The sequence below is a fragment of the Paramacrobiotus metropolitanus genome, unplaced genomic scaffold, assembly GCF_019649055.1.
Source record: "Paramacrobiotus metropolitanus isolate TYO unplaced genomic scaffold, Prichtersi_v1.0 Parri_scaffold0000121, whole genome shotgun sequence".
NCBI lineage: Eukaryota > Metazoa > Tardigrada > Eutardigrada > Parachela > Macrobiotidae > Paramacrobiotus > Paramacrobiotus metropolitanus.
This window is the reverse complement of record NW_026570341.1, coordinates 8,371-35,953: the sequence shown is the minus strand read 5'-3', so window position 1 is coordinate 35,953 and position 27,583 is coordinate 8,371. Positions and strand designations below refer to the sequence as shown.

The 27,583-nt window shown below is 46.7% G+C and overlaps 2 protein-coding genes across 10 annotated transcripts; both read right to left on the bottom strand.

Moving 5' to 3' along the window:
• Positions 1–4,025: 4,025 nt before the first annotated feature.
• Positions 4,026–6,960, bottom strand: LOC129598418 (uncharacterized). The gene is made up of 2 exons (XM_055496310.1): positions 6,845–6,960; positions 4,026–4,551 (listed from the first exon to the last, which is right to left on the bottom strand). Exons 1-2 carry the CDS (start codon positions 6,937–6,939, stop codon positions 4,062–4,064), a joined length of 585 nt encoding a protein of 194 aa, XP_055352285.1. The 5' UTR covers positions 6,940–6,960; the 3' UTR covers positions 4,026–4,061.
• Positions 6,961–12,942: 5,982 nt separating this feature from the next.
• LOC129598394 (uncharacterized) lies at positions 12,943–22,579 on the bottom strand. Of its 9 annotated transcripts, none has more exons than XM_055496281.1 (11): positions 22,282–22,579; positions 21,662–22,018; positions 21,350–21,407; positions 18,597–21,213; positions 18,323–18,504; positions 17,667–17,799; positions 17,482–17,576; positions 17,366–17,417; positions 15,998–16,269; positions 15,824–15,921; positions 12,943–13,591 (listed from the first exon to the last, which is right to left on the bottom strand). In XM_055496281.1, exons 6-11 carry the CDS (start codon positions 17,734–17,736, stop codon positions 13,117–13,119), a joined length of 1,062 nt encoding a protein of 353 aa, XP_055352256.1. In that variant the 5' UTR covers positions 17,737–17,799; positions 18,323–18,504; positions 18,597–21,213; positions 21,350–21,407; positions 21,662–22,018; positions 22,282–22,579; the 3' UTR covers positions 12,943–13,116. The 9 variants fall into 9 exon arrangements, with proteins under 9 accessions (XP_055352256.1, XP_055352259.1, XP_055352261.1 ...); XM_055496284.1 differs by having other exon boundaries at positions 18,597–21,113; XM_055496286.1 differs by having other exon boundaries at positions 21,960–22,018.
• Between the last annotated feature and the right edge of the window lie 5,004 nt (positions 22,580–27,583).

Below are 27,583 nucleotides of genomic sequence, written 5' to 3'. Positions count from 1 at the left end.
TGCAGGTTCAGAATTGCAGCCCACAGTCCTTTCCAAATCGATGCAACCTTTAAAGTTTAAGTTATCCAATTTCTGCGTAATGACGGTCACAATCATCGAATTTAGATTTATTGCCATGTTATTGTTTAATGTTTGTATTACCAATAATGAATAAGAGTAATAATTTCACAACCTGGATAACGACTATAAGATCCGAAAATGGCAAAGTGTTTGACGGTGGTGTGTCATGCAGCGGTTATAGCCGACGGCAAAGGTAATTTAAAACGGCGTTTTGGGAGGTTAAATGGGACGGTACGTTTCTGACGGCGTCAAAGGCAAAGGTAAAGGTGAAGTTAAAAAAGGCAAAGGTAATCATGGCCGATTTGCCGGTGCCGTTGTTTTGTGAATGCTGTGCGCGGCGCAATCGGCCGAATGCAATGTAGCGGGCAAGTTACAGCAGAGGAGTTTTTTTGTGATCCGGATCCGGATGTGTTCTTCGTGTTTTGTCTGACGCGCTCATAGTCTGGTCAAGATATTAGGCATCTTACATCATCAACAAATCCTGCTGAATTCTCATAAACCGACTTTAGCTTTCATTCAGTCGTTGGTTTTCTTCTGGGTGTTGTGATTCGGATGTGTTCTTCGTGTTCTGTCTGACGCGCTCATACGCTGGTCAAGATATTAGGCATGTTACATCATCAAAACATCCTGCTGAATTCGGTGAACACACTTTAACTTTTACTTAATGGGTTGGTTTTCTTGTGGATGGTGTGATTCCGCATTGGTTTCAGATCTTTACCAGACCTTCAGTTGCTATTCCGGCAGTTTGATTTTAATCCGGCGTTACCTTCTTGGCTTTTGTGGCATTCCTAGTCATTGTGACGAGCACTTCGTATTTTACAAGTTTCGAGTGTTATACTTCCAAGCCACGTACAAACATGTGCAAGATGTTATAGAACTGGCTCAATCGGTACCAAACTTTTATCGCGCGACAGTCGCGGACACAATCGCGACGCCGCGATGCCTGTATATAACCGCGATGCACCGCGACACTGCACATACCGCAGTCAGGCATACTTGCGGCGATGCCTGTATATAACCACAATGCACCGCGACGCTGCATATACCGCAGTCAGGCATACTTGCCGCGACGCCGCGATGGCCGCGATGCCTGTATAGAACCGCGATGCACCGCGACACTGCACATACCGCAGTCAGGCATACTTGCGGCGATGCCTGTATATAACCACAATGCACCGCGACGCTGCATATACCGCAGTCAGGCATACTGCCGCGACGCCGCGATGGCCGCGATGCCTGTATATAACCGCGATGCACCGCGACACTGCACATACCGCAGTCAGGCATACTTGCCGCGACGCCGCGATGGCCGCGATGCCTGTATATAACCGCGACGTACCGCGGCACTCCTAATGCGGCATGACAGCATGCCTGCCGCGACGCCGCGATGGCCGCGACGCCTGTATATAACCGCGACGTACCGCGAATCTGCAGACACGGCAGGACGGCATGCCTGCCGCGACGCCGCGATGGCCGCGACGCCTGTATATAACCGCGACGTACCGCGACACTGCTAATGCGGCATGACAGCATGCCTGCCGCGATGGCCGCGACGCCTGTATATAACCGCGACGTACCGCGAATCTGCAGACACGGCAGGACGGCATGCCTGCCGCGACGCCGCGATGGCCGCGACGCCTGTATATAACCGCGACGTACCGCGACACTGCTAATGCGGCATGACAGCATGCCTGCCGCGACGCCTGTATATAACCGCGATGCACCGCGACACTGCACATACCGCAGCCAGGCATACTTGCCGCGACACCGCGATGGCCGCGATGCCTGCATATAACCGTGATGCACCGCGACACTGCACATACCGCAGCCAGGCATACTTGCCGCGACGCCGCGATGGCCGCGATGCCTGTATATAACCGCGATGCACCGCGACACTGCACATACCGCAGCCAGGCATACTTGCCGCGACACCGCGATGGCCGCGATGCCTGCATATAACCGTGATGCACCGCGACACTGCACATACCGCAGTCAGGCATACTTGCCGCGACACCGCGATGGCCGCGATGCCGGTATTTAACCGCGATGCACCGCGACACTGCATATACCGCAGTCAGGCATACTTGCCGCGACACCGCGATGGCCGCGATGCCGGTATTTAACCGCGATGCACCGCGACACTGCATATACCACAGTCAGGCATACTGCCGGTACGCCGCGATGGCCGCGATGCCTGTATATAACCGCGATGCACCGCGACACTGCGTATGCCGCAGGTAGGCCTGCCTGCCGCGACGCCGCGATGGCCGCGACGCCTGTATATGGCCGCGATGCACCGCGACACTGCGTATGCCGCAGGTAGGCCTGCCTGCCGCGACGCCGCGATGGCCGCGACGCCTGTATATAGCCGCGATGCACCGCGACACTGCACATACCGCAGTCAGGCATACTTACCGCGACGCCGCGATGCCTGTATATAACCGCGATGCACCGCGACACTGCATATACCGCAGTCAGGCATACTTGCCGCGACGCCGCGATGGCCGCGATGCCTGTATATAACCGCGTTGCACCGCGACACTGCACATTCCGCAGTCAGGCATACTTGCGGCGATGCCTGTATATAACCACAATGCACCGCGACGCTGCATATACCGCAGTCAGGCATACTGCCGCGACGCCGCGATGGCTGCGATGCCTGTATATAACCGCGATGCACCGCGACACTGCATATACCGCAGTCAGGCATACTTGCCGCAACGCCGCGATGCCTGTATAAAACAGCATCCATTACCGTCTATCGATTCCATGTTGTAGCTCTAATACGGTCATTCATAAGCACCATACTGCGGTAGATTAAGAAGTATTAATATGTTGCCGTGAAAGTGACTTATTCTAACATTCTAACACGACACGACAGGCTAATGGAAAGGCTAAAGCACGAGTAAAATGATGCTCTATGGTAAGGTGAGCGTGAGCGTAAAACTAAAGGTTGATTTTTAACCTGAGAAAACTGAACTACGCAGCTTAAGTAAACCACCCAAATCTTCGTGAATTTAAGAAAACCGGAGTACGTTTCTGAATCCAAACTACTGCTGGTCATGTAAGGAAATAGTCACCAAACTTAGAATACTACGAGTTGTGAAACGCTGGAATAGCGCCACACCATATTCCAACAATACTTTCATCTGCAAAGGTCCACAGAGCGTGGCAAAACAAGAATTAAACAGCTAAAATTTAGCTGCCTGCTATTTAATAGCATTACGTGCTACTAGCACTGCGCTGACTGCAGTGCAGGTTGGTCTCCAATGTTAATACTGCAGACTATGTTTACCTAATACAAGTGAAGCAAGCATTCGGTAGCCCATGCAACCGCTTCTTGAAAAAATCATAGATTTTCAAAAATTCATCACGGGTTACTTTGTAAGTTAAAAAGCCTGTAAATTCGAACATAAAAATTATTTTTTTGCAAATTAACCAATAATTTGTGAGCACATACAATGCAATCCGAGTAGATTGGTGGCCGATTTGATTGGCGTTATGCAGTTCAAAGTAAAGTGATTTATAAGTGCTTTTCAGTTCAACTAAATAAAGCTGAAAACTGTCTATAACAACTTCTATAAGTTTTCGCGTAATAATTTCCTTTGTTGTTTTGAATTCTTTTGTTGTGGGTTGCACTACTCGTAGAATTTGGGCTAGCACAACTACCTTAAAATCGATATTAACGCTCTGTGCTGTGATAAGTGGGATTTGGGCCAATAACTAAATGAGCATTTTGCGCAGGTTTAGTGTACCAACTAAAAAACGCGGCGCTGCAGCTTATTAGACGCCCGAGGCGATAGATTCTGGGAACGGGGATTTTGTTATTTCGTGAACTACGAAAGAGGGCAATCACAACCCCACGGAGCGCTAGTATAACTAGGCCAAACAAAGAATAATAAGTCAACTTGGAGATTAAGAAACATTGAAACATACAATGCACCCGCCATGTGATAATTGGAAATATCTAAGGAGCCTGCAATGAAGAGTAAGCAATGGCTTCATTTGTCAGTAAATGTACGCATTGTACCACCGACCGGCTGTTTTTTCTCTGTTACACATTCTGCCAAATAGACATTACGCCGTAATATCATTCGATAGAGAAAGAAGATTTGCTTGGCTTTATTCATTGCGTTAAGCTGTTTCCGGAATTTCGCCAACCACGCAAACGTTTGTTCAGCTGCCATCGTGTTCCGCCTTTCCGCCTCTGGATAGGTTGAGTAGAAATTATCCGGGTGATAATCTTTGCTGCATCTTGGATCTTTGTGGTTTTGAATGTGCAATCCGTCGATAATTTTGCTGACTCGCAACCACATCTCATCAAATGGTTTAGGTAATGGAAGCAGTTCACAGGCAGCTTTCAGCCGGTTCAATTGGCAAATATTGTCGTAGCAGACAAATATCTTCTTCCAGCCCTCAGGTGGCACATCTTGCAACAGTTGATACAATCCGCTTATTAAAAAGAGGAAAACTTGTCCCAGGCTTTCTGCCCTATTGAAAACAGTTCGTGAACAAATCATCCCTAAAACACGATATCAAACAAAAAATTATCATGAAATCGCGCTGCGAGATTCCAAAGTGCTTTAAAAACACTGGAAATGTGTGTACATATACAGTAAATTGTTAGCTGAAAATTATTTATATTTTTATACGATTGCGTACTCAAGTCATGCACGACGGCAAAAAACAGAAAATTCTAATTCTGCGCCTAATTTGTGAGTGACAATTACGCATCTGGTATGCAGAGGCGTTTGGATCTGTCAACACGAACGATACAGCTGTCAAGCCAACTAAAGTTTTAGCCTTCACTCAAATACTGGCATATACTGTAAATCATTCCTTTGACTGCGAGGCACCAGAAAGCAATGTATTGACTTTGGTAGCCATTATTTTGTCTATCGAACGATGCTAAGCTGCTTACTTTACGGTGAGTTGATTGCGAGAAAAAAAACCGTAAGGCCATTTTGTTTAGCCACTCGGTACGTCGGTATGTTGTATTACATGCACAGAGTAGAGTGTGTGGCAGATTCCGTAATGCTTTTCATTCGTTTACCGTTCCCACCTAAACGTTTAGCAGTGAGGCGGCGAAACAGGTGTGAAGTAGAAGTTGGACGTAGGAAGCGGATCGAACCAATTGAACGGTAGCTTATGGTAGAATTGCGCAAACGTTGCACAGTGCTTGCCACACAACGACCGTCAAATGGCGTTCGAAAGTTCTTATGTTTTGGTACCATTGGTTAGCCCGTTACTAATATAAATCTTGTAGGGTTCCAATTAACGCATTTTCCTGATTTTTTTTCTCTCGTGCACAGCAGGTTTTCCATGTCAATTTATCTAGTTTTAAAAATTTTAAGCACAACGAACTTTGGCTTTTTTTGACAAACGGTTATGCTTTTTCCTCTTATAAAATATCATCCTGTCAAATTTTTAATTTGTGGGCAAATCACAATTCGCAAATCTGAGGGACTCGGTTATCCACGTAACATAAGTTTTTTCTGATTGGTTGTTATTTTCAACCGTTGTGCGGCGTGTTGCCTTGGCGCACCTCTAGTTCTAGTTATCGTTCAATCGGTTCGATCCACTTCCTACGTCCACCTTCTACTTCACACCTGTTTCGCCGCCTGACTAGTGAATCATTCTTCTTCTGGAACTACTGGTTGCTCCGAATTACCGCCAGGCCCAAGAATAGCTAATTTGGGCAAAAGCTGTACTAGTACAATAGCTCTTCGGAGTAAGCGTTGAACGAATAACAGCCCTATAAAGCAATGACCGCTGGTCCGGCGCGCCCACCGACAAACACCACTGCCTGCAAGCAATCTAATCTACACCTATGGCCCATTTCGTACCACTCTATAAAATCGGCCCCTTTTTCTGTTGATTGTATTCCACGTATTCCTATGTATCCCACGCGTATTCTGTCTGTATTCACGTTATGTTCTCCATTATTATGCTTTTGCAAGTGCGTCTGCCTACGTTTTCCTCTGCTGTATAATACCGTATTCCCACGTATTCTACTCGTATGCTGTCCGTGTTGACAATGTATTCCTCGGTTTCTTAGGTTTCTTAGGTTTTTAACAAGAACAGCAGGGAACACGTGGTGAATACTGACTGAATACGTGGGAATGCACTAATATGCTGAAAGTAGACAGTAGTCACAGAGGTTAGATAAGCCAGTTATGGAATACTATATAGAAACAATCAGAATACAGTTGGTATACGTGGGAATACGGGCACACTCCACAGATATATTAATCTCACCACTATGATTAAGATACTCGTATCTTTACTCTTTAGATGTATTCTCACGTATTCCATCCGTATTCTGCCTGTATTCCTACTGTAATCGGGAGGGATTTTCCATTATATAGCTTTAATTTAGACCTGACTGCTGTCTTCTTTAGTGTGTCCCCGTATTCTCCCGTATTCCGCCTGTATTTCCAATGTATTCTTCGGTTTCCGAATTAGAAAACTTAAAATACGCCTTGAATTCGGGCAGAATACAGGCGGAATACCTAGAAATACGGCAGCCCACTTAGCGAATACAGAAATCATACGGTCGGCACAGGGTGGAATACGAGGCGAATACAGCAAGAATGCAGGGAGAATACGTAGGAATACGGCAGCTGACTTAGCGAAAACAGAAATGTTACGGTCGGCACAGGGAGGAATACGAGGCGAATACAGTACGAATACAGGGAGAATACGTAGGAATACGTAGACTACTGTGAAGAAATGATATGGTCGGTTTTATGGAGTGGTACGAAACGTGCCATATCTATCTTACCGAGCCATAAAACATCGCTGGATATCGGTAGAATTAAAGCAAACACAGAAAGACAATAGGTTTCGATCACACGCAAGTGTGATTGAAGCGGTCATTCGGCTGTCTGGATAGTCTCTGTGGCGGGACGCATGTGGTGATGGAATCAGCCAACATGTGCACAGGACGACATAAACTATCAATGTTTTTCCGCCGATAGAGCGGTACAGCCCGCAGCGCACTTTCACGTATGAAATGATCCGACAGCGACCGCGTTGAACTGCGTTCGGCTGCCTAGATACGAGTACTAGCACTACATTAAAATTTGATTCTGATGAAACGAACATTCCGCATAGGCATTGAAACGGCCTTCAGCAGTCATTCGATGCACCATTGATCGACGTAACTCGCAGCAGCACCTCGAAATTTATTCCTTGCTCGATTAGGTAAAAAACGGTAGTATTTCTTATTATCCGATAATAGATAAGGTGATACTGTGTTTAACGGTGTCAACAGTTGTATTTTCCCTTCTTGATCAAAGTGCGCGAAGTGGATTTGCGTCGTCAGTTTTAAATTTGATGGTGAAAAATTCTGCGATTTCTACTTGTTTTTATTCTATTCAGATGTGTCTTTCTTGTCTTTTCATGTAGGTAAGTAATTTTATTTGCACGCCTGAAATTTGAAAAGATGGTCATAGTAATTTTTACTGGATTTTGGCAGCAATAAAAATTCTTACAATGGTGCATGCATGTGCAGCATTCGTGCATGTCCCGTTGTTTTGCACTTACGGAGCATGAACCCTAATATAATTACCGTGATTTTATAACATTTTTTAATGTTGAAATTCTGGCAATCAAGTGTCGGCGCTTATGATGCCTGTTACCTTGGTGACTGTTGTCAATATTATTGAAGTATTACCTTGCGCCGTTGCTCTATCAGATAATTGCAAGTAAGTACTATTGTCAATTCCTGATTTATTTATGGGCTAATAATGCCTTGTGGTTTAATCACCATTCATCGCCCAACCCATATTGTTGCAGTGTTAGTCATTAATGTAAATTGATTGTCACCGGGTAATTCCCAAACTCGCTGTTGAAATAGTGTCGTAAAGGGTGCTGGTACGCACTAGTCACTATTGGCATTGTTAACTTCATGTGCAAAAGTTAATAAGGCTTCGCCAGTTAAAATAAATTTATAAAGAGAGACTACGAGTACAGTAGTGCTGCAAGACGCAAGTATTTGAGCGGATGGCCTTGTAGCACATTTGTATGCATGATTGCTTTTATCAAATGACACCACTATTGTTGACGGTTTCTTAGCCGCGTAACCACGCTTTTACACAATAACAGACAACATTTGTCGCTGATCAACAAAATTTCAGAATTGGGTCCGGTCCATGAGATTTTTCTTCGTTCAGTTTTATTTGTTTTAAATTTTATTTTAATGTTTCTCCGGCGATCTTGTTCTATTAAGGACACCACCAAAGTTTCATAAAAGAAACCATCAGCCAACGACTGCCGAAGAAAACAGAAAATTAACAACAAAATGATTACGGAAATTGCATGGACCATGGAAGATAATTCGTCAAGTAAATAATGTTTATTATGAAATTAAAAGCAGGCATGAAAGAAAGGAAAGGATATCGTCCACGTCGAACGACTTCGACCGTTTAAAGAAAGAGAGGAAAAAGGGGGACGAAGAAAATATCGTATATGCGGACAATAGGGAAGCAGAACCTGATTCTGAAATCCCCGGCGAAAGAGTGAATAACGGACTTACCAATCAACCTGAACATGAAAAATAAATTGCCGACCATGAAAATCAAATCGACGAGGCTCCGACTCAACGCTATAATTTCCGAACGCGCAAATGCTGAGGACAGCATTTTTTTAAGGAAGGGAATGTTGCGATAATGTATCGTTGATGTGTAACTGCCCTTGAGCAATTCTGATGTACCGGATTCCGATCTATGTCTTTACACATCTGACTGGGCGTGCGACTGTGCGCTCTCATACAATACAATACTGCTGTCTAGTTCTTAAGCATGCCGTTGAATACTGTGCATCATTTCTGTCTTAGCATACGCTAAAAGCACGGTTTATCATGTACCAATAAAGTACCATGTATCATATGTTTCCAAAAATTTGTAATCCATGTGGAACAAGGAAAAACGAGATTGAAAAGACGTGGAAGACTCGTAATTTCTAAAACTCGGGAAACCCGTGCAGTCTCTCGGGAAACTGCATGCATGCATCCTGTTTAATTTTTAATTACAATAAAGTTTTCGAAGTCATTGTTATTAATGAAAAAGCCTGAAGTACGATTGATTCCGAAAGCATTGCTTCGAAAACACGAGAAAGCTTAGCTGTGCTTTAAAGCTACAAGAGAGCTAAGCTGGCCAGTTGATGAAACCGTACACGCAAAGTGAGCGCAAAGGTGAGAAAAATCGAAATACTGTACTCTAACCCTGCACTTCTAGGAAATGTGAACGCTATGAGCGACACGGTGCTGTATAGCCGGATAAACATTCAACCAATTCACGTTTAAGGGATTTGGCCCGGTACATAGCACCAAATTCGTGCACACACACGGGAATAGTCACTTTCGCGCACTTCCAATCACTTTTTTGGGTTGCTTTCTGACAGTGTGTAGCCGAATGATTTGTATACATAGGCCGATAGGCGTGATATCCGTTTTCGCGAGCAACATCCGGTTGCAGAGTTATGAGGGTAACAAAATTCCAAAAAGTTTAAATGCATTCAGGTGTACCAAAAGTCTCATTATAGACCGATCCCTTTCAAATTTTGCACGTAAATGCACATAACCGTGAACATCGTTCTTAAACGGATCCAGACTTCCACGATTTTTTTCGAATTTTAAAATGAATTTTAAAATTTTTGAAATTCATTTTAAAATTTGAAAAACCTGTTAAGAACGGAGGATTGCTGTAAAAACGTTGTTCGTCGTTATGTGCATTTTTATTCAAAATTTGAAGGAGATCGGTCCATAATGAGACTTGGTACACCTGAATGCATATAAACTTTTTGGAATTTTCTAACAGCCATAACTCCCGAACCGGATGCTGCGCGCAAAAACGGATTCCACGCCTATGTATACAAATCTTTTGGCTACAAAATACCATAAAGCAATGCAAAAACGTGTTTGGGAGTGCGCGACAGCGAAAGTTCCCGTGTATGTACACGAATTTGGTGCTATGTACCGGGCCAAATCCCTTAAACACGCACTAGCTGCAAGCCGCGTATGTGAATGGTGGATGGGCTCGTACAAGTGGGTGTGGCTGCACTGTACTAATACTAAATGCATCACACTAATTTGAGAACTGCGTGTTGTTGTACCTGGAATCGAAGGTCGTTGGCATCGCAGCTCATAAATCGCTGGCGAAGGTACATCACACCCAATCGGCCGTCTACCAGCTCCACCATCCGTATAAATAACTTCGGTGGGTAACTGTCATCATCACCCGTACTCGCCGCGATCAGCGCAGCAGCCGTTTCCGCCGTGAGCGAGCGAAACCGCGCATCCAGCTGCAGGCTGCACTTGGCGAACCTTCCCGGTTCGATGCGGTCCTTTTCGCGGATCAGAGACTCTTCAACAATCTCCCTAACATGGCGCAGTCGCTTAATGGGGACTATATCGGCGCAGAGTTCTCCGTTGTTTTTCAGAGTTCTCCGGCGCTCATCCAGCGGTCGAATGTTGAAGGCTACCTCCTGCTTCGCTTTCGCCAGTGTTCATGTGGACTTCGTGGATGGCACATTGAGCTACATTTGCCAGCCTGCAAATTACGCTCACAGCACAGAGGTAAGGGCGGAACTGTGTAGGGATCTTGCGGAGCGGATTACCTCGCAGTTTGCCCGGCATGGTAATGGATTTCCCTGGCTGCAAAACCCCGGCAACCGTTCACGAAGTGCAAATGGCGCTGCAGAATTGTGGCCGGAAGTGTTTTCCCACTTGGGCACTGCTACTCAGACAAAGCTGCGCATTATCTGCACTAGGTGCAGCCGGATAATGGAAACGCCTGCGTTGCATTTCACGATCGTCATCCGATAAGACGATGACCGCGACTGGACCACTGGCAGCCTTCTCTGCTTCACGACGATGTGACAACTGTTTGCGCCCGGCACGCAGCGCCTGATTGTCACCTGTTCGCAAGAGGAGGATGAGATTCGCGCTAAGCGTGCCACTCCAATGGAAGTGTGCGACATGATTCCGTATGTAGCGGCTCAGCAGACCGGGATCTGACTGACGACCCTGCATCTGCACCGCGTTCGCCTCACCTTACTGTCCTGCGCACTGACTCGCCCCGTTGTGGCCTGTAGCGATTGCCTCCGTTCCAGTTGGATGCAGATTCGCCATGCCGCTCCTACTGTTCGCTGTTGGTTCGTTATGGTGCAACGGCAACTTTCTAAGCTGTCACTAGTGGAGTGGGTTAATCCACCCGTACCACGATGAAACGAGGTTTGATGGTTCATCGGTGACCGTCGGTGATGTTACGAGTTAGCGAATTACCCAAAAATCAATTATGCAATTGCGAACATGTTAACCGATACCGGCGTGATTGTCAATGTACACAAGCATTTTTAATCACCTGAAAAGTCATTGCGGAAGAGCTCTTGCCCAAGGGCAAGGGCAAGAATGATTTTAGAACATTCAGACAATCTCAGAAGTCTAGAAAATCCACGGTAGAACTTTCGTCATTTTGTACAAATGCACATTCAGATGTTTTCGGTTGAACTAGGACCAATGAGATGTATATCTTCACCACAGATCTCATTTGTAGGGTTACAATAGGATGCAGGCGTCCGCAGGCGGATGATCCAGTAGGCATCCACCTGCGTACCGTCCATCTCGTGGGCGTGATCAGCACTAACCATACCATCGCTTACGCGGATATGGACGAATGCGGTCGGCATCCGCTCATGCCGGATCAGTCAGCGCTGGACGCGGAGCACGGTACGGCCGGCTGGAGGATTTCATTGGCGTGTGCCGCCGTCTGTCGTGCGATACCCTCCACATAACGCACTGCCGCGTTACGCTGGCTGGCAGTGGTTCGTCTTTGCGGAGGGTGTCCATCTGGCCAGGGAGTGCCAGATCGGCGCCGACACCGCGCGACTTTTCCAACTCTTTCTCTTTGCAATTTCTGTGTCTGGCGCATTCGGGTGACCCACGCCCGACGTCGCATTACCGCGGGAAGCAGTGGTGCGTGGAAGGTTTGGAGGATTTGCAGTGGGAGAAACTGTCGCGCATCACTCGGCACCTGCTTGTGCAACTGCAAATATATACTTGTGGTATGGACGGGAACGCCCCTTTTGGGACTGACAACCTCGCTCCACGTGTTGGGAAAGGAGCACTTTTTCGCGGCTATCTTTCGGATGTTGATGGTTTTCCTGTAGATCCATCATTCGAATTTGGATTCACTTCACCTTGGTCGTTTTTATCTGGTTCGCCATATTACCGGCTTTTTTTCGGATTCCCAATGAAGTTTTCATAGCAGTGTCACGTATAAACAGGTTTTTTGAGTTTTTGCCAAAAATGCTCCTATCTATGTTTGATTCTCTGATGTGTGCAAATTTACTGCATCACTTTTATTGCGCACGGCGTACCTGTTCACCAAACTGACAAGTTTCCTGCGCCCGTCACTATGATATTGTCGGATAGAGTCTACGGATTTGGGTTGTTTCGTATCGAGTCGCCTTACACTCAGCAGACAAGAATGGGTTCACATCCGCGGATGCAGTTCTTGGTTGCAAGCAATCAGCATTCTGTACTAAATAATATAAATATCTGTATACCAGTACACGTGTTCATATCGAGGAACTGAAATATGGTGACATTGTCTTATTGGAAATGGTTTGAAACAGGTGGAAGCCTTTTAAAGCTTCTTCACTGGACGCTTTTTGCCGATCTGTTAGGCGCTACCGTCATACACTCAGTAGTATATTAAGAAGAAGGCTTCTAACGTTTCTTAGGTGTCTTAGGTTATTCTCAGGTTTCTTAGGTTCCTTAGATTGTTCTCAAGTTTTGTAGGTTTCTTAGGTTATGCATAGGTTATTCTTTGATTTCTAAGGTTTTTCTTATGGTTCTAAGCCTTCGTACTTTGTTGGTTCCCTCAATTTTTCCTTAGTTACGACTGTCCATCATATCGCCTCAGCGCACCGCAAATAATTTCTCTGTTAAAACAAAGTTAGGTGTCTACCGCATAGCACACTAATGGCGATACAACATAAGAAAAAGTTATGACAACAGTCAGAATTCAAAGCGTGAAGATCTGGCCGCATCTATTTGGCAGAGTGCAGTTGCGGCTTCTCGGTGTGATCCATGGCCTCATGCCGCCGCTTGCAGGGCTCATTACGAAAGACCCGCGGACATCCCACCGTTCCGCACGGATACAATCTCCGTCTGCGCTTCCCGGGATCGGCAGCAACAGTTCCCTGATCCGTCCGGCTGCGTTCCCAACCGACCCGGTTCGCCACTGTGGCCGGCAAGTCCGTGGAGGCGCGGGAGCGACGGGCCAGACCGAATTTCTTGGAGAGTTCAGCGTTGGGGGCGTGCGCAGCGGCGGGGAGTTGGGCGGACTGATCCGTTGAGCGCGTGTCGTCTCCAACGCACTCGCCGACGGCGGAACTGGACGCTGTGTCGTTAGCAGCGGGCAGCGGCTGCAGGACGGCCGTCGGTTCCGTGTCGATTTCGACATGCTCGCCGATCGTCTCCACCGGGACCTCCGGTGCGTCATCGTCCACCGCCACGGGATCCCTGAAATTATTTGCAATAAGTGGCTAATGATCTGACATCGATCATCGCCGCCAGCAGCGCCGCTGGACTGGAATTGAACCCCGCGAAGTGTGAAATGCTGCTGATCGGTGGTACTACTGAAGAACGCGAGGTGGCCAAGAACAGGCTGCATTCAATTGCCCCTGGTGCGATTGTTTTGCAGCCTGAAACGGTAACGTTTCTTGGGGCACCATTAACTGATGAGGCCATAACCCTCTTACTGCAACAGAAAATTGCTTCGTTAAAAATTTTTACAGACCGCTTGCAATTACTTAACGCCCATCATGGATTTTACCTCCTGCGGAATTGCCTTTCCATCCCGAAGCTTATGTACACGTTGCGATGCAGCCCGTGTTGGAAAGTGCCGGAACTGCTTGATGAGTTCGACTTGCACGTCAAAGTTGCCCTTGAAGAAATCACCAACACCAATCTGGATGGCCTTGTATACACGCAGGCAACGCTTCCTGTTGCCAAAGGAGGTTTGGGTGTACGACGAGCAAAAGCATTGGCTCCTTCGGCCTTTTTGGCTTCCATGTTTGCAACTCGTCAGTTATCATCACAGATCTTCAACAGCAACAGCGAACAGTTGGTCAGCGATGCGTGCGAAAACTGGAAGCTGGAATCTGCGTGTGAAGAACTGCCGTTAGATCTGGCACGTGTTCACCAATGCGTTTGGGATAACGCGGTAATCCAAAAGGACGTGGACACGTTGTGGAATATTATTGGTGTAGATAAAAGAAGCTCGCCTGAGAGCAGTCAGCACGAAGTACGCCGGGGCCTGGCTTAACGCCCTTCCCGCGAAAGTATTCGGCAACCTCCTGGATGATCAGACTTTCCGCATTTCTGTTGGCCTATGGCTTGGCGCCAAGATCGTAGAGCAGCACTCATGTGCGAGATGTGGCAAAGAGGTTGCGGAAAACGGATACCATGGGCTAGCTTGCAAGAAGTGCATCGGGAGAAGGGAACGCCATAATGGTATCAACGATATCATACTGCGAGCGCTATGTAATGCCGGCATTGAAGCTTATCCGGAGCCCATTGGCTTTTTGCGTGAAAACGGAAAGCGCCCGGATGGAGCCACGCGTTGGAAGTGGTACCGCGGACAGCCGTTAGTTTGGGACGTCACTTGCAGAGACACGATGGCGGATTCATACATCGACGCGACTTCAAAGTGTGCTGGCGCTGCCGCTGAACTGGCCTGCCGGGAGAAGATTGGAAAATACAAGTCGCTTATGGATCGCTGTAATTTTGTCCCCTTTGCATGCGAGACTTTTGGCACTTGGTGTGAGACCGGCATTATTACGTTAAAAGAGATTGGTAAAAAGTTGTTTTTAAGGACGGGCGAGAGCCGTTCTACTTGTTTTTTGTTTCAACGTTTAAGTTTAGAGATTATGCGGGGCAATGCGATGAGTGTTTTGTGCACTGTCCCTTCCCATGTTAATTGGGACAAATTCTTCATTTGATCAGTTTTGTTGAGGGATGCTCGCCTTATACATATTGAGAAATAAAATTATATTTGCAATAGTTTTAGCAAGATTGTTTACGAAAGGTTTATTACGTAGGCAAATCAACAAAATGATAACGTGGCTCAGAATAAAAAGGGTTAGGATATGGTAATATTTAACACTTATGATTGGCCACATACCGGTGATTTCGGCTTCCACCTTTTCGTGGCAAGTTTTCTTAGGTTTCTTAGATGTCTTAGGTTTCTTAGGTTTCTCAGGATTTTACGTGTCGTACATTGGTCACATCGGAGTTTCGCTGGTCAGAGCTAACGTCATGTGCAACTATCCTAGTGTAATTTCGTATCCGGTCATTTCTGCCGAAGTGTGCATTTCAGCTTAAAATAATTACTAGGACGAATTTACAAATTTACATTCCTGTTGAAGCGACCGAATACCAAATTACACTCCGGATACAAAATTAGACGTAGGCAGAATCGACCGGATACGAAATACACTCATCGCTCTTGTTCACGATCGAAAATTCGAAAAAAATGGGTGGGCAAAATTTACGGCGATTGTTTCATTTCTGTTTTTCACGATCGAAAACGTCAAAACAAAAACGGGCGATCGGTCGCTTTGGACGGTTACATGTGCGCAATAATACACAGCTTACGTAGAAATGAAAAGGCAGGGTTACAGTATGCACACGTTCCATCTTTAATTGAACAAAATGCTAAATAAATTCGAACAGCATAATCTAGTTCCTTACCCTTTAGGCGCGACGACTTCCGGAATCATGGCGACAGTAGGAATCGCAGCGTCCACGGGCGGGTCATTAGCAGGAAACTCGACATGCAACTGCGCATCCTAAAAAGGTGCAACACTCAAAGGTCCAACAGATTACGTCAAGGAATTTAATAAAACGATGTCTATAGTTTGTCACCTGTGGTGGCTGCACCGTATCTGGGATGTCAGCCAGCATCCCGCGGATCTTCCCGTAGAACCGCACGAGCTGGGCGTTGCGCGTTGCCAGCTGCAGAACGTGACGCATCTGCTCCGTTAAACGTGCCTCCATCTCCTGCAAGCGCCGCTGCTGGTCGTCAATTAGTCGGTTCCTGGTGCCGATCATATTTTGCAGATTGGTCAACATGGTCCGCAGTTGTGCAATGTCGTGATCGCGGTCCGCCAACTGTTGTTGCAGCGTGCGGATGGTCACTATAAGTACCCGCCGATTAACTAATCGTGCATGCGGAAAAACAGACAACTTGCTAACGGATAACGACTTGTGTCTGACCGATAAAATGTCTAACGGACAGCTTGTTGTTGACCGACAGGTTGCTGAATATAATAATAAAAGTATTACAGAGGGTGTATCCACCTGTGTTAACTGTTTTTGTTTAATTTGGTACAATCTTGCCCACACAGATCTCACTTTCATTCATGTTGCATCTGAAAGCGCTTTCTCTCTGCTATCAACTCAACTTAATTTCGCAAATCGCCAGGCACTTGACGATGCAGCAAAATTTTGCAACGAGGCAAGCGTTGCGTACTATGTAACAAAACGTAAAAGGATGTCGCACACATTCTGCATAAAATCCCATAAAAACTCCCATTCACTCCGCGTTCCGTGGCTGTCTTTTTTGGAGGGTCGCTACCGGTAGATCAGTTAGTGCTTAGAATGCATCTGGTTTCGAAGGATTCGAGCAACTGGCATGTTGCTCGGCTGTGTGCGCAGAAGTGGGGTCTCCTGTGTAGGGTCATCGTGCCTTTCGTCCCTTGGACGTAACTTTGGGATATCTTCCCGGAGACAGACATAAACTAAGTATGGACAGCAACCATGATTTTAGCGGAGTGAAGGGCATACGCACTGCGACGGTGGTGCGGTAAAAAACTCTGAAACTCGCGGTAAAATTGGAAGATGATATCTATCTTTCGTAGTTTTCGCATTCTTCAAACTGGTAAAATATCTTCCTCCTTTCGCCTGTACAGTTAAGATAGCCCTCTGACTCGTTGACTGCGAGGACAGGAGGCAACGTTCGTTTGGTGGAAAATGTGAGAGTTCGAAGACCGTAAGAGAATCCCGGGCGACCCGCAACTCGATTAACACTGCTTCGACTCTTAACGAGAGCACAGAAAAGTACCAAAAAACTGAGAAACCTTATAAGACAACTAGGAAACGGAAAACAAAACTTTAAAACGTCGAGAAACCAGCTAGATTTCATGACCAGTGGGCATCGTGACCGTTGGACTGTGTAAGGGTCGAGCGGTTTTCGGCGCGCGGCTCGTACCACGAACAGAAGGAATTGCTTACGCCGGGCGTCTTGCTTGTCCTGCGTCCATATAGCCTTTAAGCGCGTGTATTCCTGTTGGCAAAATAATCTGATTGCAAGCTGCCGGCGATAAAGAAACGCAATGCGAGAGCCTTACCTTATCCATCGCTTGGATGATTTTATCTTCTTCGCTCTCGGATTGTCCTAAACGAAAGCCATCATCCATTATAATCCTAATCGGTGCGACGCTTTCTGCAATTATCTTGTTTTTTATTTAACTGTAATCAGAGCAGATTGAATAGATTGACAATCCACTTTCGGTAATTGCCGCAAAAGCAGTACCTTCCACGGCTGGGCGGCGAATTATGGATCCATCAGAGTTAACGCTGGTTATCGAGCCCCTGCTCGCCATTCTGGATTTTGAGTGTGCAGTGCGACGGTTTGGATCCAGGCCAATAAAGAGACAAGACTAAATCTACGAAACCAAATTACGTACAATTTCTAGCAACTTTTCCAGTAAACCGACTGTTAGTTTCGCGCTGCGCGAGTTCTTTATCTTTACTGTACATGATTACACCAGGTTAATTATTTTTAAAAAATTTCTAGCAACATCTACAGCAGAATTTTTCACCGCCTTTTGGGTTCCCGGTGTTTCAGTGCCCCTCCCGCTCAAGCGAGTTAAATTCGCCAGTGTCGGCGGGCTGTACGAGTGCAACAGAAAGTTGCAATTTTAATTCGTAAAGATTTTTTGCAGTTATGGTTCTATGGACCTGTCGGGTAGCGATGTAAGCAGGTTCTCTGCGCTGTTAGTTATGCTTCTGCACATACGTATGCAAATACGGAATAATACACACCTAAGCTGAAATTTGATTGAAGATTTTGTAAAAAGAAATTTTCCCCTTTTCGTTTTTTAAAAATTTGTTGAAACACGTTATTGAAGCAGCGTCCACGCTGTCGGACAAAGTGCTGACCGTTAATTCTTATTGCGCTTTTCTTACCGGTGGTTGCACCCAGTTAATCGTTGCAGAGAAACCTGCCGAGCAGCGATTTGGTGCTTCGACGAACCGTCGGGTGAACGTTTCGTCAGTCAGCGCGTTATTGATCAGCAAATCGCCGGTGTGCCGCGCTTTATTTCTGGTCCATATATTGGGCGCCGTTTTTTTGCGATTTGGTGACTTAACTAGTCATCCAAAAAGGTACATTGGCACAAGTAACTGAATTACGTTATACATGGTTTTATTTATGTACTTCGTGTCTGGCCGGACAACTTACCTTAGTACATCTGTACAGTATACGTGACTTGCCTTAGTACATCTGTAAAGAAAATTTAATACGGCAGATACAAAATTCTAAGCACTAAACAGGATGGCCTCCTCCGCTAATAGCGCCGCAGCAGTGCAATTAGAAGAACCCTGCCCATACTAACTGTATTAAAAATTCCATGGATATTTACAGTATCTCTGCTTACCGTTCCTGCACCTCTTTCGCTCCCGCACAATCAATCAACTAAACAAGGTGAACTGCAAAAATTTTTTTCCGGAAGTTGCCAAATTAAAGGCAACCGGAGAACCCGTTCGTACGCGTTTGGGAAATCGAAATATCGCCCGAAAATGCTTACCGTACGGTAAGGAATACTATTAAGAAGAAAACGCCGAGTTACGGCGCTCCTGCAGGCTGCAGCCATCAAGGTCACGAATGAGGATCCGGGTAGTTTTACTGAGAAATGCCAATTTTACTCCCAGCTACTGGTATTAATATAACGAATGCAGCGTAAATTACCATTGCGCTGCGCATGACAGAACAGGATATGAGCTGCACACTTGCACAGATAATAAAGTCAAGTTGAGCTTTTTCAAGTTTTTTCATAAAATGAGTTGAGCTTTTCATTTGGGCGAAGTTAGTTCCCGAAGTACAACAGACACACGACATAGTTTGAAGCGGATGGTTGCACGATGCGTTCTTATGGTTGCTAGCACCAAGAATATACTCGTACGAAATTCTTATGCTTTCTTCTTTACATTCACCGTGACGATAGACTTTCTAATCAACGTTGCATCCAGTGCTGCTGGTAATTTACGAACAACTCGAAAAGGTCACACTAATATATCTATCATGTGTGACTAACGGACTGCAGCAAAACGCGGTAGCGCTTTCCGGTTGCTATATGCGCCGGTTGGTACAAAAAAAAACTTGATTCACATGTTTAGCAACCGAATGAATTATCATGTGGCAAAAAAAATCTTTTGTTTATCCTAACGCCACCACTAATTTTAATGGCATTCTATCGTTCCACTTTTAAGGGAAATGGCCGGTAAATGGTGTCAAAAAGGGGATACATACTCTAAAACTCTCGCTTTCGCGCACTCCGCATCACTTTTTTGGTAATACTTTATGTCATTCCAAAGCTAAATGATTTGTGTACCTTGTTCTGAAAACGGTTTTCGCGCGCAACATCCGTTTGCCGAAATTTGGGGAAGCAAAACTTGCGAAAAGTTTACTTGCATTGTTTGTACCAAAAGTCTGGTTATTACCCGATCTTCTTGAAGCTTTGCTAAAAAACATACGGCCGTTAAGCCGAAAGTGAAGCGATCAGATCCATGGCGTTTTTTTTTCGCTTTTAAGATGAATTTCAAAAATTTCAAAATCCATTTTAAAATTATTAGAAAGTGCTATGAACCTGAAATTAGTTCACTTTCGACTTTATGGCATTGTGTCTTTTATAGCAAAGTCTCAAGAAGATCGGATAGTAACGACCACACTTTTGGTACACAATAATGCATTTAAACTTTTTACGTATTTTAACACGCCATATCTCGGCAACCGGATGTTGCGCGCGAAAACCGTTTCAGAAAAATGTGTACAAATCATTTAGCATTAGAATAACATACAGTGTCTGTATTACTTACAAAAAAGTGATTCGGAGAGCGCGGAAACGAAAGCTTTTGTGTATGTATCTCATTTTCGACGCTATGTACGGGGCCATTTTCCATAAAATATTAAAGCGGATTAGCGTAGTTGCTTTACTTGGGTCCTCACTACGCAGCTACCCACTAATCGCATATTTATCATGAGTCTACTAGGTTTAGCCAACGGAAGTGCTGCTGGCCGTCAATAAATCACGGGACCGGGACCGAAAATCCGAATCAAGCTGCCAGACCGCGCGGTTTCGCTGCATCTAGGACCGGAAATGAAGCGCTTTCCAAACATGCCCTCGTACTATATGTACAATACGATAGTCGCTATAAAAGAGCAATGACTTGATTTAACTCCTGCTTTTGTAATAGTATGCGGAAGCCGTAGCATGCCACAACTTATCAAAAGTTGCAATTTTTGTCTGTTATATCAATAGGCATCAATATAATGTAAATCTGCATGAATTAATCGCTACCCGGCGTGCGCATGAGACGGGACAGTCGATGACCAGGGACGCCACGGGCTTCGGCATAAGCGATCGACTGGAAAACTGCCCTGACACGACGGTATCAACGGGCGCCTCACTCGCGGACTATGACGGCCGGTTTCCCAGGAGGTATGGAGCCAAAAGGTCTTTCTGTGAAAGATCACAAGAGGCGGGATGGGATCTCTCTTGCGCCATGGGAACGCGTTAAATCGCTAGCCGGGGGTGTGACGTGCGCAGTCAGTAGTCACACTGGCAGTTTTTTATATCGACCGCGTCTCTGTGCACATGGAGTCAACAGCCGAGCACCCGAAAAGTGGGAACCTGATTTAGCACAACTGGTTTCCATCGAGATACCATTTGGATTCCCGCTGCATGAAAATTTTCGGACCCTGAAGAGGCGGAACAAAACGCTAGCGGAGAAGATTTGGGAGCGGTATAGTCGCCGCCACAGTCCAGAAACGGGCGAGAGTTTTTTTAGGCAGCGGTTATCTATCCAAATGTTAATACTTACTATACACATAACTTAACTTTCGGGCTCCAAAACATTTTTAAATCCACATGAAAGTGGGTAAATTTATCCTGCAAAATACACCAGAACGTATTCACTCGACGAGCGAAAACTTACCGGACCTGCTACCACGTAATGAAAGCTCTGGCTAATTCACTAAGGGCCTCCGGCGTATCTGAAACAGCAGACAGATCGCAGCCACTCTGGTTTATTTTTACTCTGTGCATGGTTTGACTGAAGCATTCTTTGTTTGTAATTTTTGTAAAAAAAATGTCTCCTTTTACATGTAGCAGGAGTATTACACACAAGCCGGTCCGGATGATAAGCACGATTAAATACAGCGAAATAAACAAATGTACGGGTTACGCCGCTCGTAGTGTAGCGGCCATCGTGCCAAGCGCTAACATCGCGCTTGGTCATTAGCGGTACCTTTACGTGTTCAATCTCCTGACCGACTTGTATCCGTATGTATCCTGGTAGGCACGCGCAAAGACGCTGCACAATCTGGAATGCTCCGCTCTAACGCAGAAGGACCTCCAGCCCGTCTTCCAGGATGCCGCCTGCGCCGTCTTCTGCCCCAAACAGTAGCACCCGCACAAATGCAACTGTACCCTCGTTCGAGCGGCCGATCCCCCCCCCCCCGCCGGAGGTAGGCGTGGTTAGGACGAGAAGAGGTTGACAATCTTTTAAAGATGCCGCCTTTCTGCATTTCAAAAATGTTGCCCACCTGCTGTCGGTCCTGACTCCTGACATTTCCGTTTCGCCCCTAATGTTAACAGGAGCAATCTGGAAGACATTTCGCTGGGTACTTTGTTTTGTAGCATCAGCAGCATTATCGCAATGAAAATATTATTTCAATTCTACAATGAATTGATCTGAAAATAAATTTGATTGACAAGGTCTTCGATGTTACGACAAGTTTGTGCATAAATTACACGATAAGTATTTTAGGGTGCATCAGCCATGGCAATTGCATGTAATGCGTAAAGCTTGGCGGACCGTGGTATGGAACTATACTTTAATCCATGAATCCGTATTTCGTGCTGTACCTTTACGCAAGAATCACCGGGCTTGTACTCCATCGTCGTGAACGAATTTAATGCAGGGGAATGTCATCATGCCCGTCGAATACGGTTTGGGTCTCCGTTACTTCGCTTGGCAAGAAATGGTTCTTATCCTTAATCCACGGTTTCCTTGGGTACGACAATGGCGGCACAAACAACGGTGATTATCGTTGTAAAGCGCTCGGCGAGCAATGATTTGCGTCGAAAGAAAAGATACATCTAATGATCTACAGATGCGAATGCTTGGGCCTTGGAGATAGCAGCAAAATGGAATTTCAGAATGGCAGACAGCAACTGCCAAGTACGAAGTGCAAGGTAACACCGAGCCTCATCACGTAACCGCCAAGATAGCGTGGGATACTGTTGTCAGAGGCACATGACTGCGCCTGGTGCATACGGCCCACCATGGACGTACTTGCACTCATGCTTGCCATATCGCCTCTCTCGCTGTACGTACGTGTGCTGCTGCACTGCACTCATACGAGGAGGGGGTAAATACACGGGATAGACAGAAAAACGGCAATAATAAGGGATAACCATTCACGTGGTGTGCAGCATGGCAGGCCGCCAAGGGAAGGCAGTCCAGCGACACTACACAAAATTCATGCTTTGAGACCCGAGCTGCCTTCTCCGTAGACTCCTATGTTATACTCAAACACCTGCGTGACGCGTCTTTGACATTTCAGAATGAAACCGTGCAATCTATATCTTAAAACAACAAGAAATAATTAACAAGATTTTCGATACCACGCAAGCCGTGATCTATGAGAAACAAGACAAGTTAGAGCCAATTAAGTTTCCCATAGACAAAGCGTAGGAGCTCCGTGAAAACAAATCATCCAACTCCTATGCTTAGTCTACGAGAAACTCAAATGGCTCAATCTTGCCTCAGTTTTAATAAGTGGCGAATTGTTTGGTATCAAAAATCTTGTAAATTTTTTTTTGTTCTTTTGAGCTATCGATTGTGCGGATTAGTTCTGAAATGTGCAAGGCGAAGGTGGTTGAGTTTAACATAGAAGTCTACGGAGAAACAGCTCGAGACTGGAGTTTCAACGGCTGTTCTGCACAGTGGCACTAGAACTGCCTTCCCTTGGTGGCTGGCCGTGTTGCACAACACGTGAATGGTTATCCCTTATTATTGCCGTTTTTTCTGTCTATCCCTTGTATTTACCCCCTCCTCGTATCCGCTGAAGCGGATATATGCGGCGCACACACTGAGCATACTTGCTCTCTCGTCCCTCTCTCGCTGTATGACTCAGCGTACGCTCGCGTTGGATTGAGTCCAGTCTGCGCATCATCACACAGCTGATGGCACACAGCACGTGCTTGCCGCCAGTTGCTTCTTTCACGCCTTGACGAACGCTCAAGAGCCCTCTAGCATTCACTTGCTTGCTTAGCCATCAGTGCTTTGTTCTTGCATTCCCTGCTATTACGCAGTATTGTTCCTTTATTTGTACAATAAAGCACACTCGTGATCTCCTCGCGCTTGCCTGTTACATGGTAAGCAGGATCGTTTGGTTTTCTTTCAACGGACCCTTTGAGGAGACGGTGAAGGCTCAATTCACGGAGAACTTGTGAGGAACCTGAAAGTCACTGTCAGATAGATTGCTGAAGCAATCTCTGCCCTTGACTTTGATCAGAACGGTCGCATCGTCTTACAGCTGAGGAAAACGAGGATCACTGAAGTGATTCTTACCCAGCTGGTGAGCACAGTTCCTTGGTCTCTTCCACATTGAAGAGCGGAATCTCATCTCCCAACAGCACGGACTTTTCTTCTCCCAACTGACGGATCAGACTCGAACGAGAGTCCGCAGCGCGATAGGATTACTCCAATCATACGGGGACCTTCGCTTTGAACAGCGACCCGCAACTTTACTCGCGGATTTCAGCTCGGAAACGACGGATTTCCGACCTCGGACGGAGGAAATCGACCGGAACCGACACCGACACCGACACTGGTAAAGTCACGGTTATAGGTCGATTTTAGCCGAAACTAGGTCGGCATTTCACTTTCTAGCGGTAGAAAACTATTTCTAGCCGTATATCTGAACTTTTTAACGGTTAAAAGTAATTTTCGACGGAGAAACCGACTCGGAATTTTGCTTTTGGTCGAGAACCGACCTGCTAGGTCAACGAACCTGTCTAGACAGTCAGACAAAGGCTAACCGGCAACAGGTCGGAAATTCTCTTATTTTTGATTTCTAACGGTGTTTCGACCACCAGAAAATCTTCTTAATTAACAAAACTAATTTCTAACGGTTAAAAATTTCAAAATCCGACTAGATAAACTTTCTAGCCGACCTAAAATAATTTGTTTTTCTCGCGGGAAATAGCGCGAAAATTCTCGAACTTCCTTGTGACGTCATAACGACCGCTTATCAGTACTTAAGAGGCAGCCAATCAGCGTGCAGGGGAAAGTTCCCATAGCTTAACATAGGCGTGATTCATCGTTTTTTGCAAATTTTGCACGCGGCTCGCATTCCGTGACGTAGACAGAAGTGCAAGACCACTTAACCTGTTACGTCACACTGGTCAGCACAGTAACATAGGACGTACTACACCGTACTACTATTACGTACTGTACTGTACCATTGTACTGTATATTAATACCCTGTGTACTGAGTCACCAACAGACACATCAACAACAATAACAACATCTCATCGGACGTTCCTGACCCTTGGAAGTTCCTGAACAAAAAGACGTTCCTGACTTTACCGAACATCTTCACACAGAAGATTGTTCGACTTTCTCTTTTTAACTGATTAAACTTTTAAAGGCTCCACCAGAGCCGACCTGACTCGACAACAATGTCGAATCCCCGAGAAGATCAGTACGCGAGAAAGTTCAACACGGACTATTCTCGGCGCGCGAATATGACCGGGAAGTATTCACTTCGGTACGCCGGTCAAGACAAAAGTCAGCCGTCCTCCACCGACTCGACTAAATCGGCCGAGGCAAAGGAGAGACGCAACGAACGCATCCTCCTTGCCGACTCGAATCCGACTTCGGATGACAGTTTCGAGGACGCCCGGGATAAGACATTCCTGGAAGCCTCAGCTGACACGGCAGCCCCGTCCCACCCGACCAAGGGGGATGCGGAACAGCCGCACGCTGAGACCACATTGTCTCATACCGACCTGGATTCGAGCTCACACAGAGCTCAAGGCTCGGTAGTCACAAAGACAACCGAGCTCGGACGGCATTCACCCAACAGGACGGAAGAGGTGCCGAAGCCGACCTCGCCTAACATGGACGCTCCGACCAACCAAGTCGGAAGGAAATCGCCGACCACACAGGCCGAGCGAAAATCTCCGACTAAGCAAGTCGGTGAACAACAACCTACGGTGGCCGACCAACAAATGGTCGACCAGCCGCAGGCAAAAGAAGTCGGTCAACAGCAGGTCGACCTGCCACAAACTCACGGGACCGAACAACCGACTTCGACCGGAATGGATAAGCCGACAACAGAAGTCGGCAATGTCCAACCGACCACACAGGTCGGAAGGATTTCACCGACCTCGAAAGTCGGAGAAAAGGAAGTCGGCAACAAGCAACCGACTTCCCTGGAACGGCAACCAACCGACACAAAGTCAGATGCGGCCGTCCAGTCGACTAAAATACCAACTAGAACGGAAGATTCCGAGGTATCGCCACGAAGCGGCCCTCGCCCAGCTGGATCGCCGACCAGCATACCAGCACCCAATGAAAGGGTTATTTCACCGTTGAACCGACCTTCGCCAACCGGAAGCGAGTCGACTCGAGTAACCGAAGCTCAACAAACGGCGAAGCCGACCAAGGCGACACAAAGTCGACCAGTCGACCTGAAGATCCGACCATCACCGTTAATGTTCGAACCTGGCGAACTTGGTAGTGAAAGAACCCCGACACCGAACGACGAAGTCTTTGACACAACAAAGGTGTCAAGACCGAACAGTGCGGACGGATTCTTCACAACACCGGTGAAGTCCAACCAGGACGACCTCACCTACCAGGCCAGTACACTCGAATATACGGCCGAGAAGTGGATAGCGGCAACACCGCCCGAAAGGATCGTAGACGTTGACCTACTCCGCTCGAGATGCCGTAGACTGATCACTCAGATCGCTTTGGCAGACAGAATTATCGACTCGGCGGGAAAATCGCTCCGAAACTCGGAAGATACCCATCGGCTCGAACGAAGCAAATGGGAACGCGAAATGGCCGACGCCAACAAAGGCATCGCCATCCAACAACGGGAAATTGACCGGCTGAATGCCATATTGAAGCGTACCGACCAACCGTGTCGGCACGACATCGACGAAGCCACTACACTTAAGGGCATGTTGGATCGATCTATGGATGCGGTCAACGAGTTAAACCGGGAACTCGCCGAAGCGAACAAAGCGCTCGAAGAAGCCCAAAAGACCTGGCCGATGTGCAGACCGCACTGGTCGAGTCGGAGCAGGCAGCTGGAGCGTTCCACCAGCAACTCAACACGGCCAACGAAGAAGCCGAGGTCTATCGAAACGAAGTCGATAGATATGTGGTGGAACTAAAGAAGGCCGATGACGAGATCGACCGCCTAACGCACAGAGTAGAAGAGCTCGAGTCGGAAATTGAACTCGTCTTCACCAGAATGGGACGACGGTTCATCGACGCGAATGCTCGGGACATGGGTTTCCCTAACCAAAGGACAGCCGACGTCGACCTGGTGGAAGCAAATGCCCAGCTAGCCGACCAGGTCCATGGACTGAACCAAGTCCTTAAGGAGGAACAGAAACTCCGAGCTCAACTCGAGTACAACCTGAACGAGGCCCAAAAGGTAAACGAGGCGCAACACAGTCGCATCCTTTACCTGGAGGCCCGTGAAGTCGAACTGTACGACTTCGGCGAACAGGCTGCCCGTAATCTCACAGATATGATGCGGCAAATGGACGAAATGGACATCGAAACAAGATGTCTGAGGGAAGAAAAGAAACACCTGGAACAAAGCCAGGTCGAACTTCCCCCATACCAGGAACATAGTCGGGTTGAACCGCCCTCATACCGGACGTCCATGGCACAGGATCAACAGCCGTCACGAACAATCAGTGACATCCTGTGGGGAATTAACCCGACCCAGGAAATGGTGAAGAAGGAGAACAACACCTCCTACTTCGTCGGAGTCGTAACAACCGACCCGAGTGTGGGAACAATCCCACAACCACCAACTGTACCGAGTGCTCCGGAACCGGAACACAACACATCGACCGCGGCACCACGAGTGCCGACGACGAACGTGGCGACAACGACGTCGACAGGTGCATA

Coding starts and splice junctions, on each gene's coding strand:
- LOC129598418 (XM_055496310.1), bottom strand. CDS start 6,939: ATGACCGCTTCAATCACACTTGCGTGTGATCGAAACCTATTGTCTTTC. Junction 4,552..6,844: donor CAGCGATGTTTTATGGCTCG/GTAAGATAGATA, acceptor TGTTTTCAATAG/GGCAGAAAGCCTGGGACAAG.
- LOC129598394 (XM_055496280.1), bottom strand. CDS start 17,736: ATGGCGAGCAGGGGCTCGATAACCAGCGTTAACTCTGATGGATCCATA. Junction 17,418..17,481: donor TCATCCAAGCGATGGATAAG/GTAAGGCTCTCG, acceptor TTTTGCCAACAG/GAATACACGCGCTTAAAGGC. Junction 15,922..15,997: donor ATACGGTGCAGCCACCACAG/GTGACAAACTAT, acceptor GCACCTTTTTAG/GATGCGCAGTTGCATGTCGA.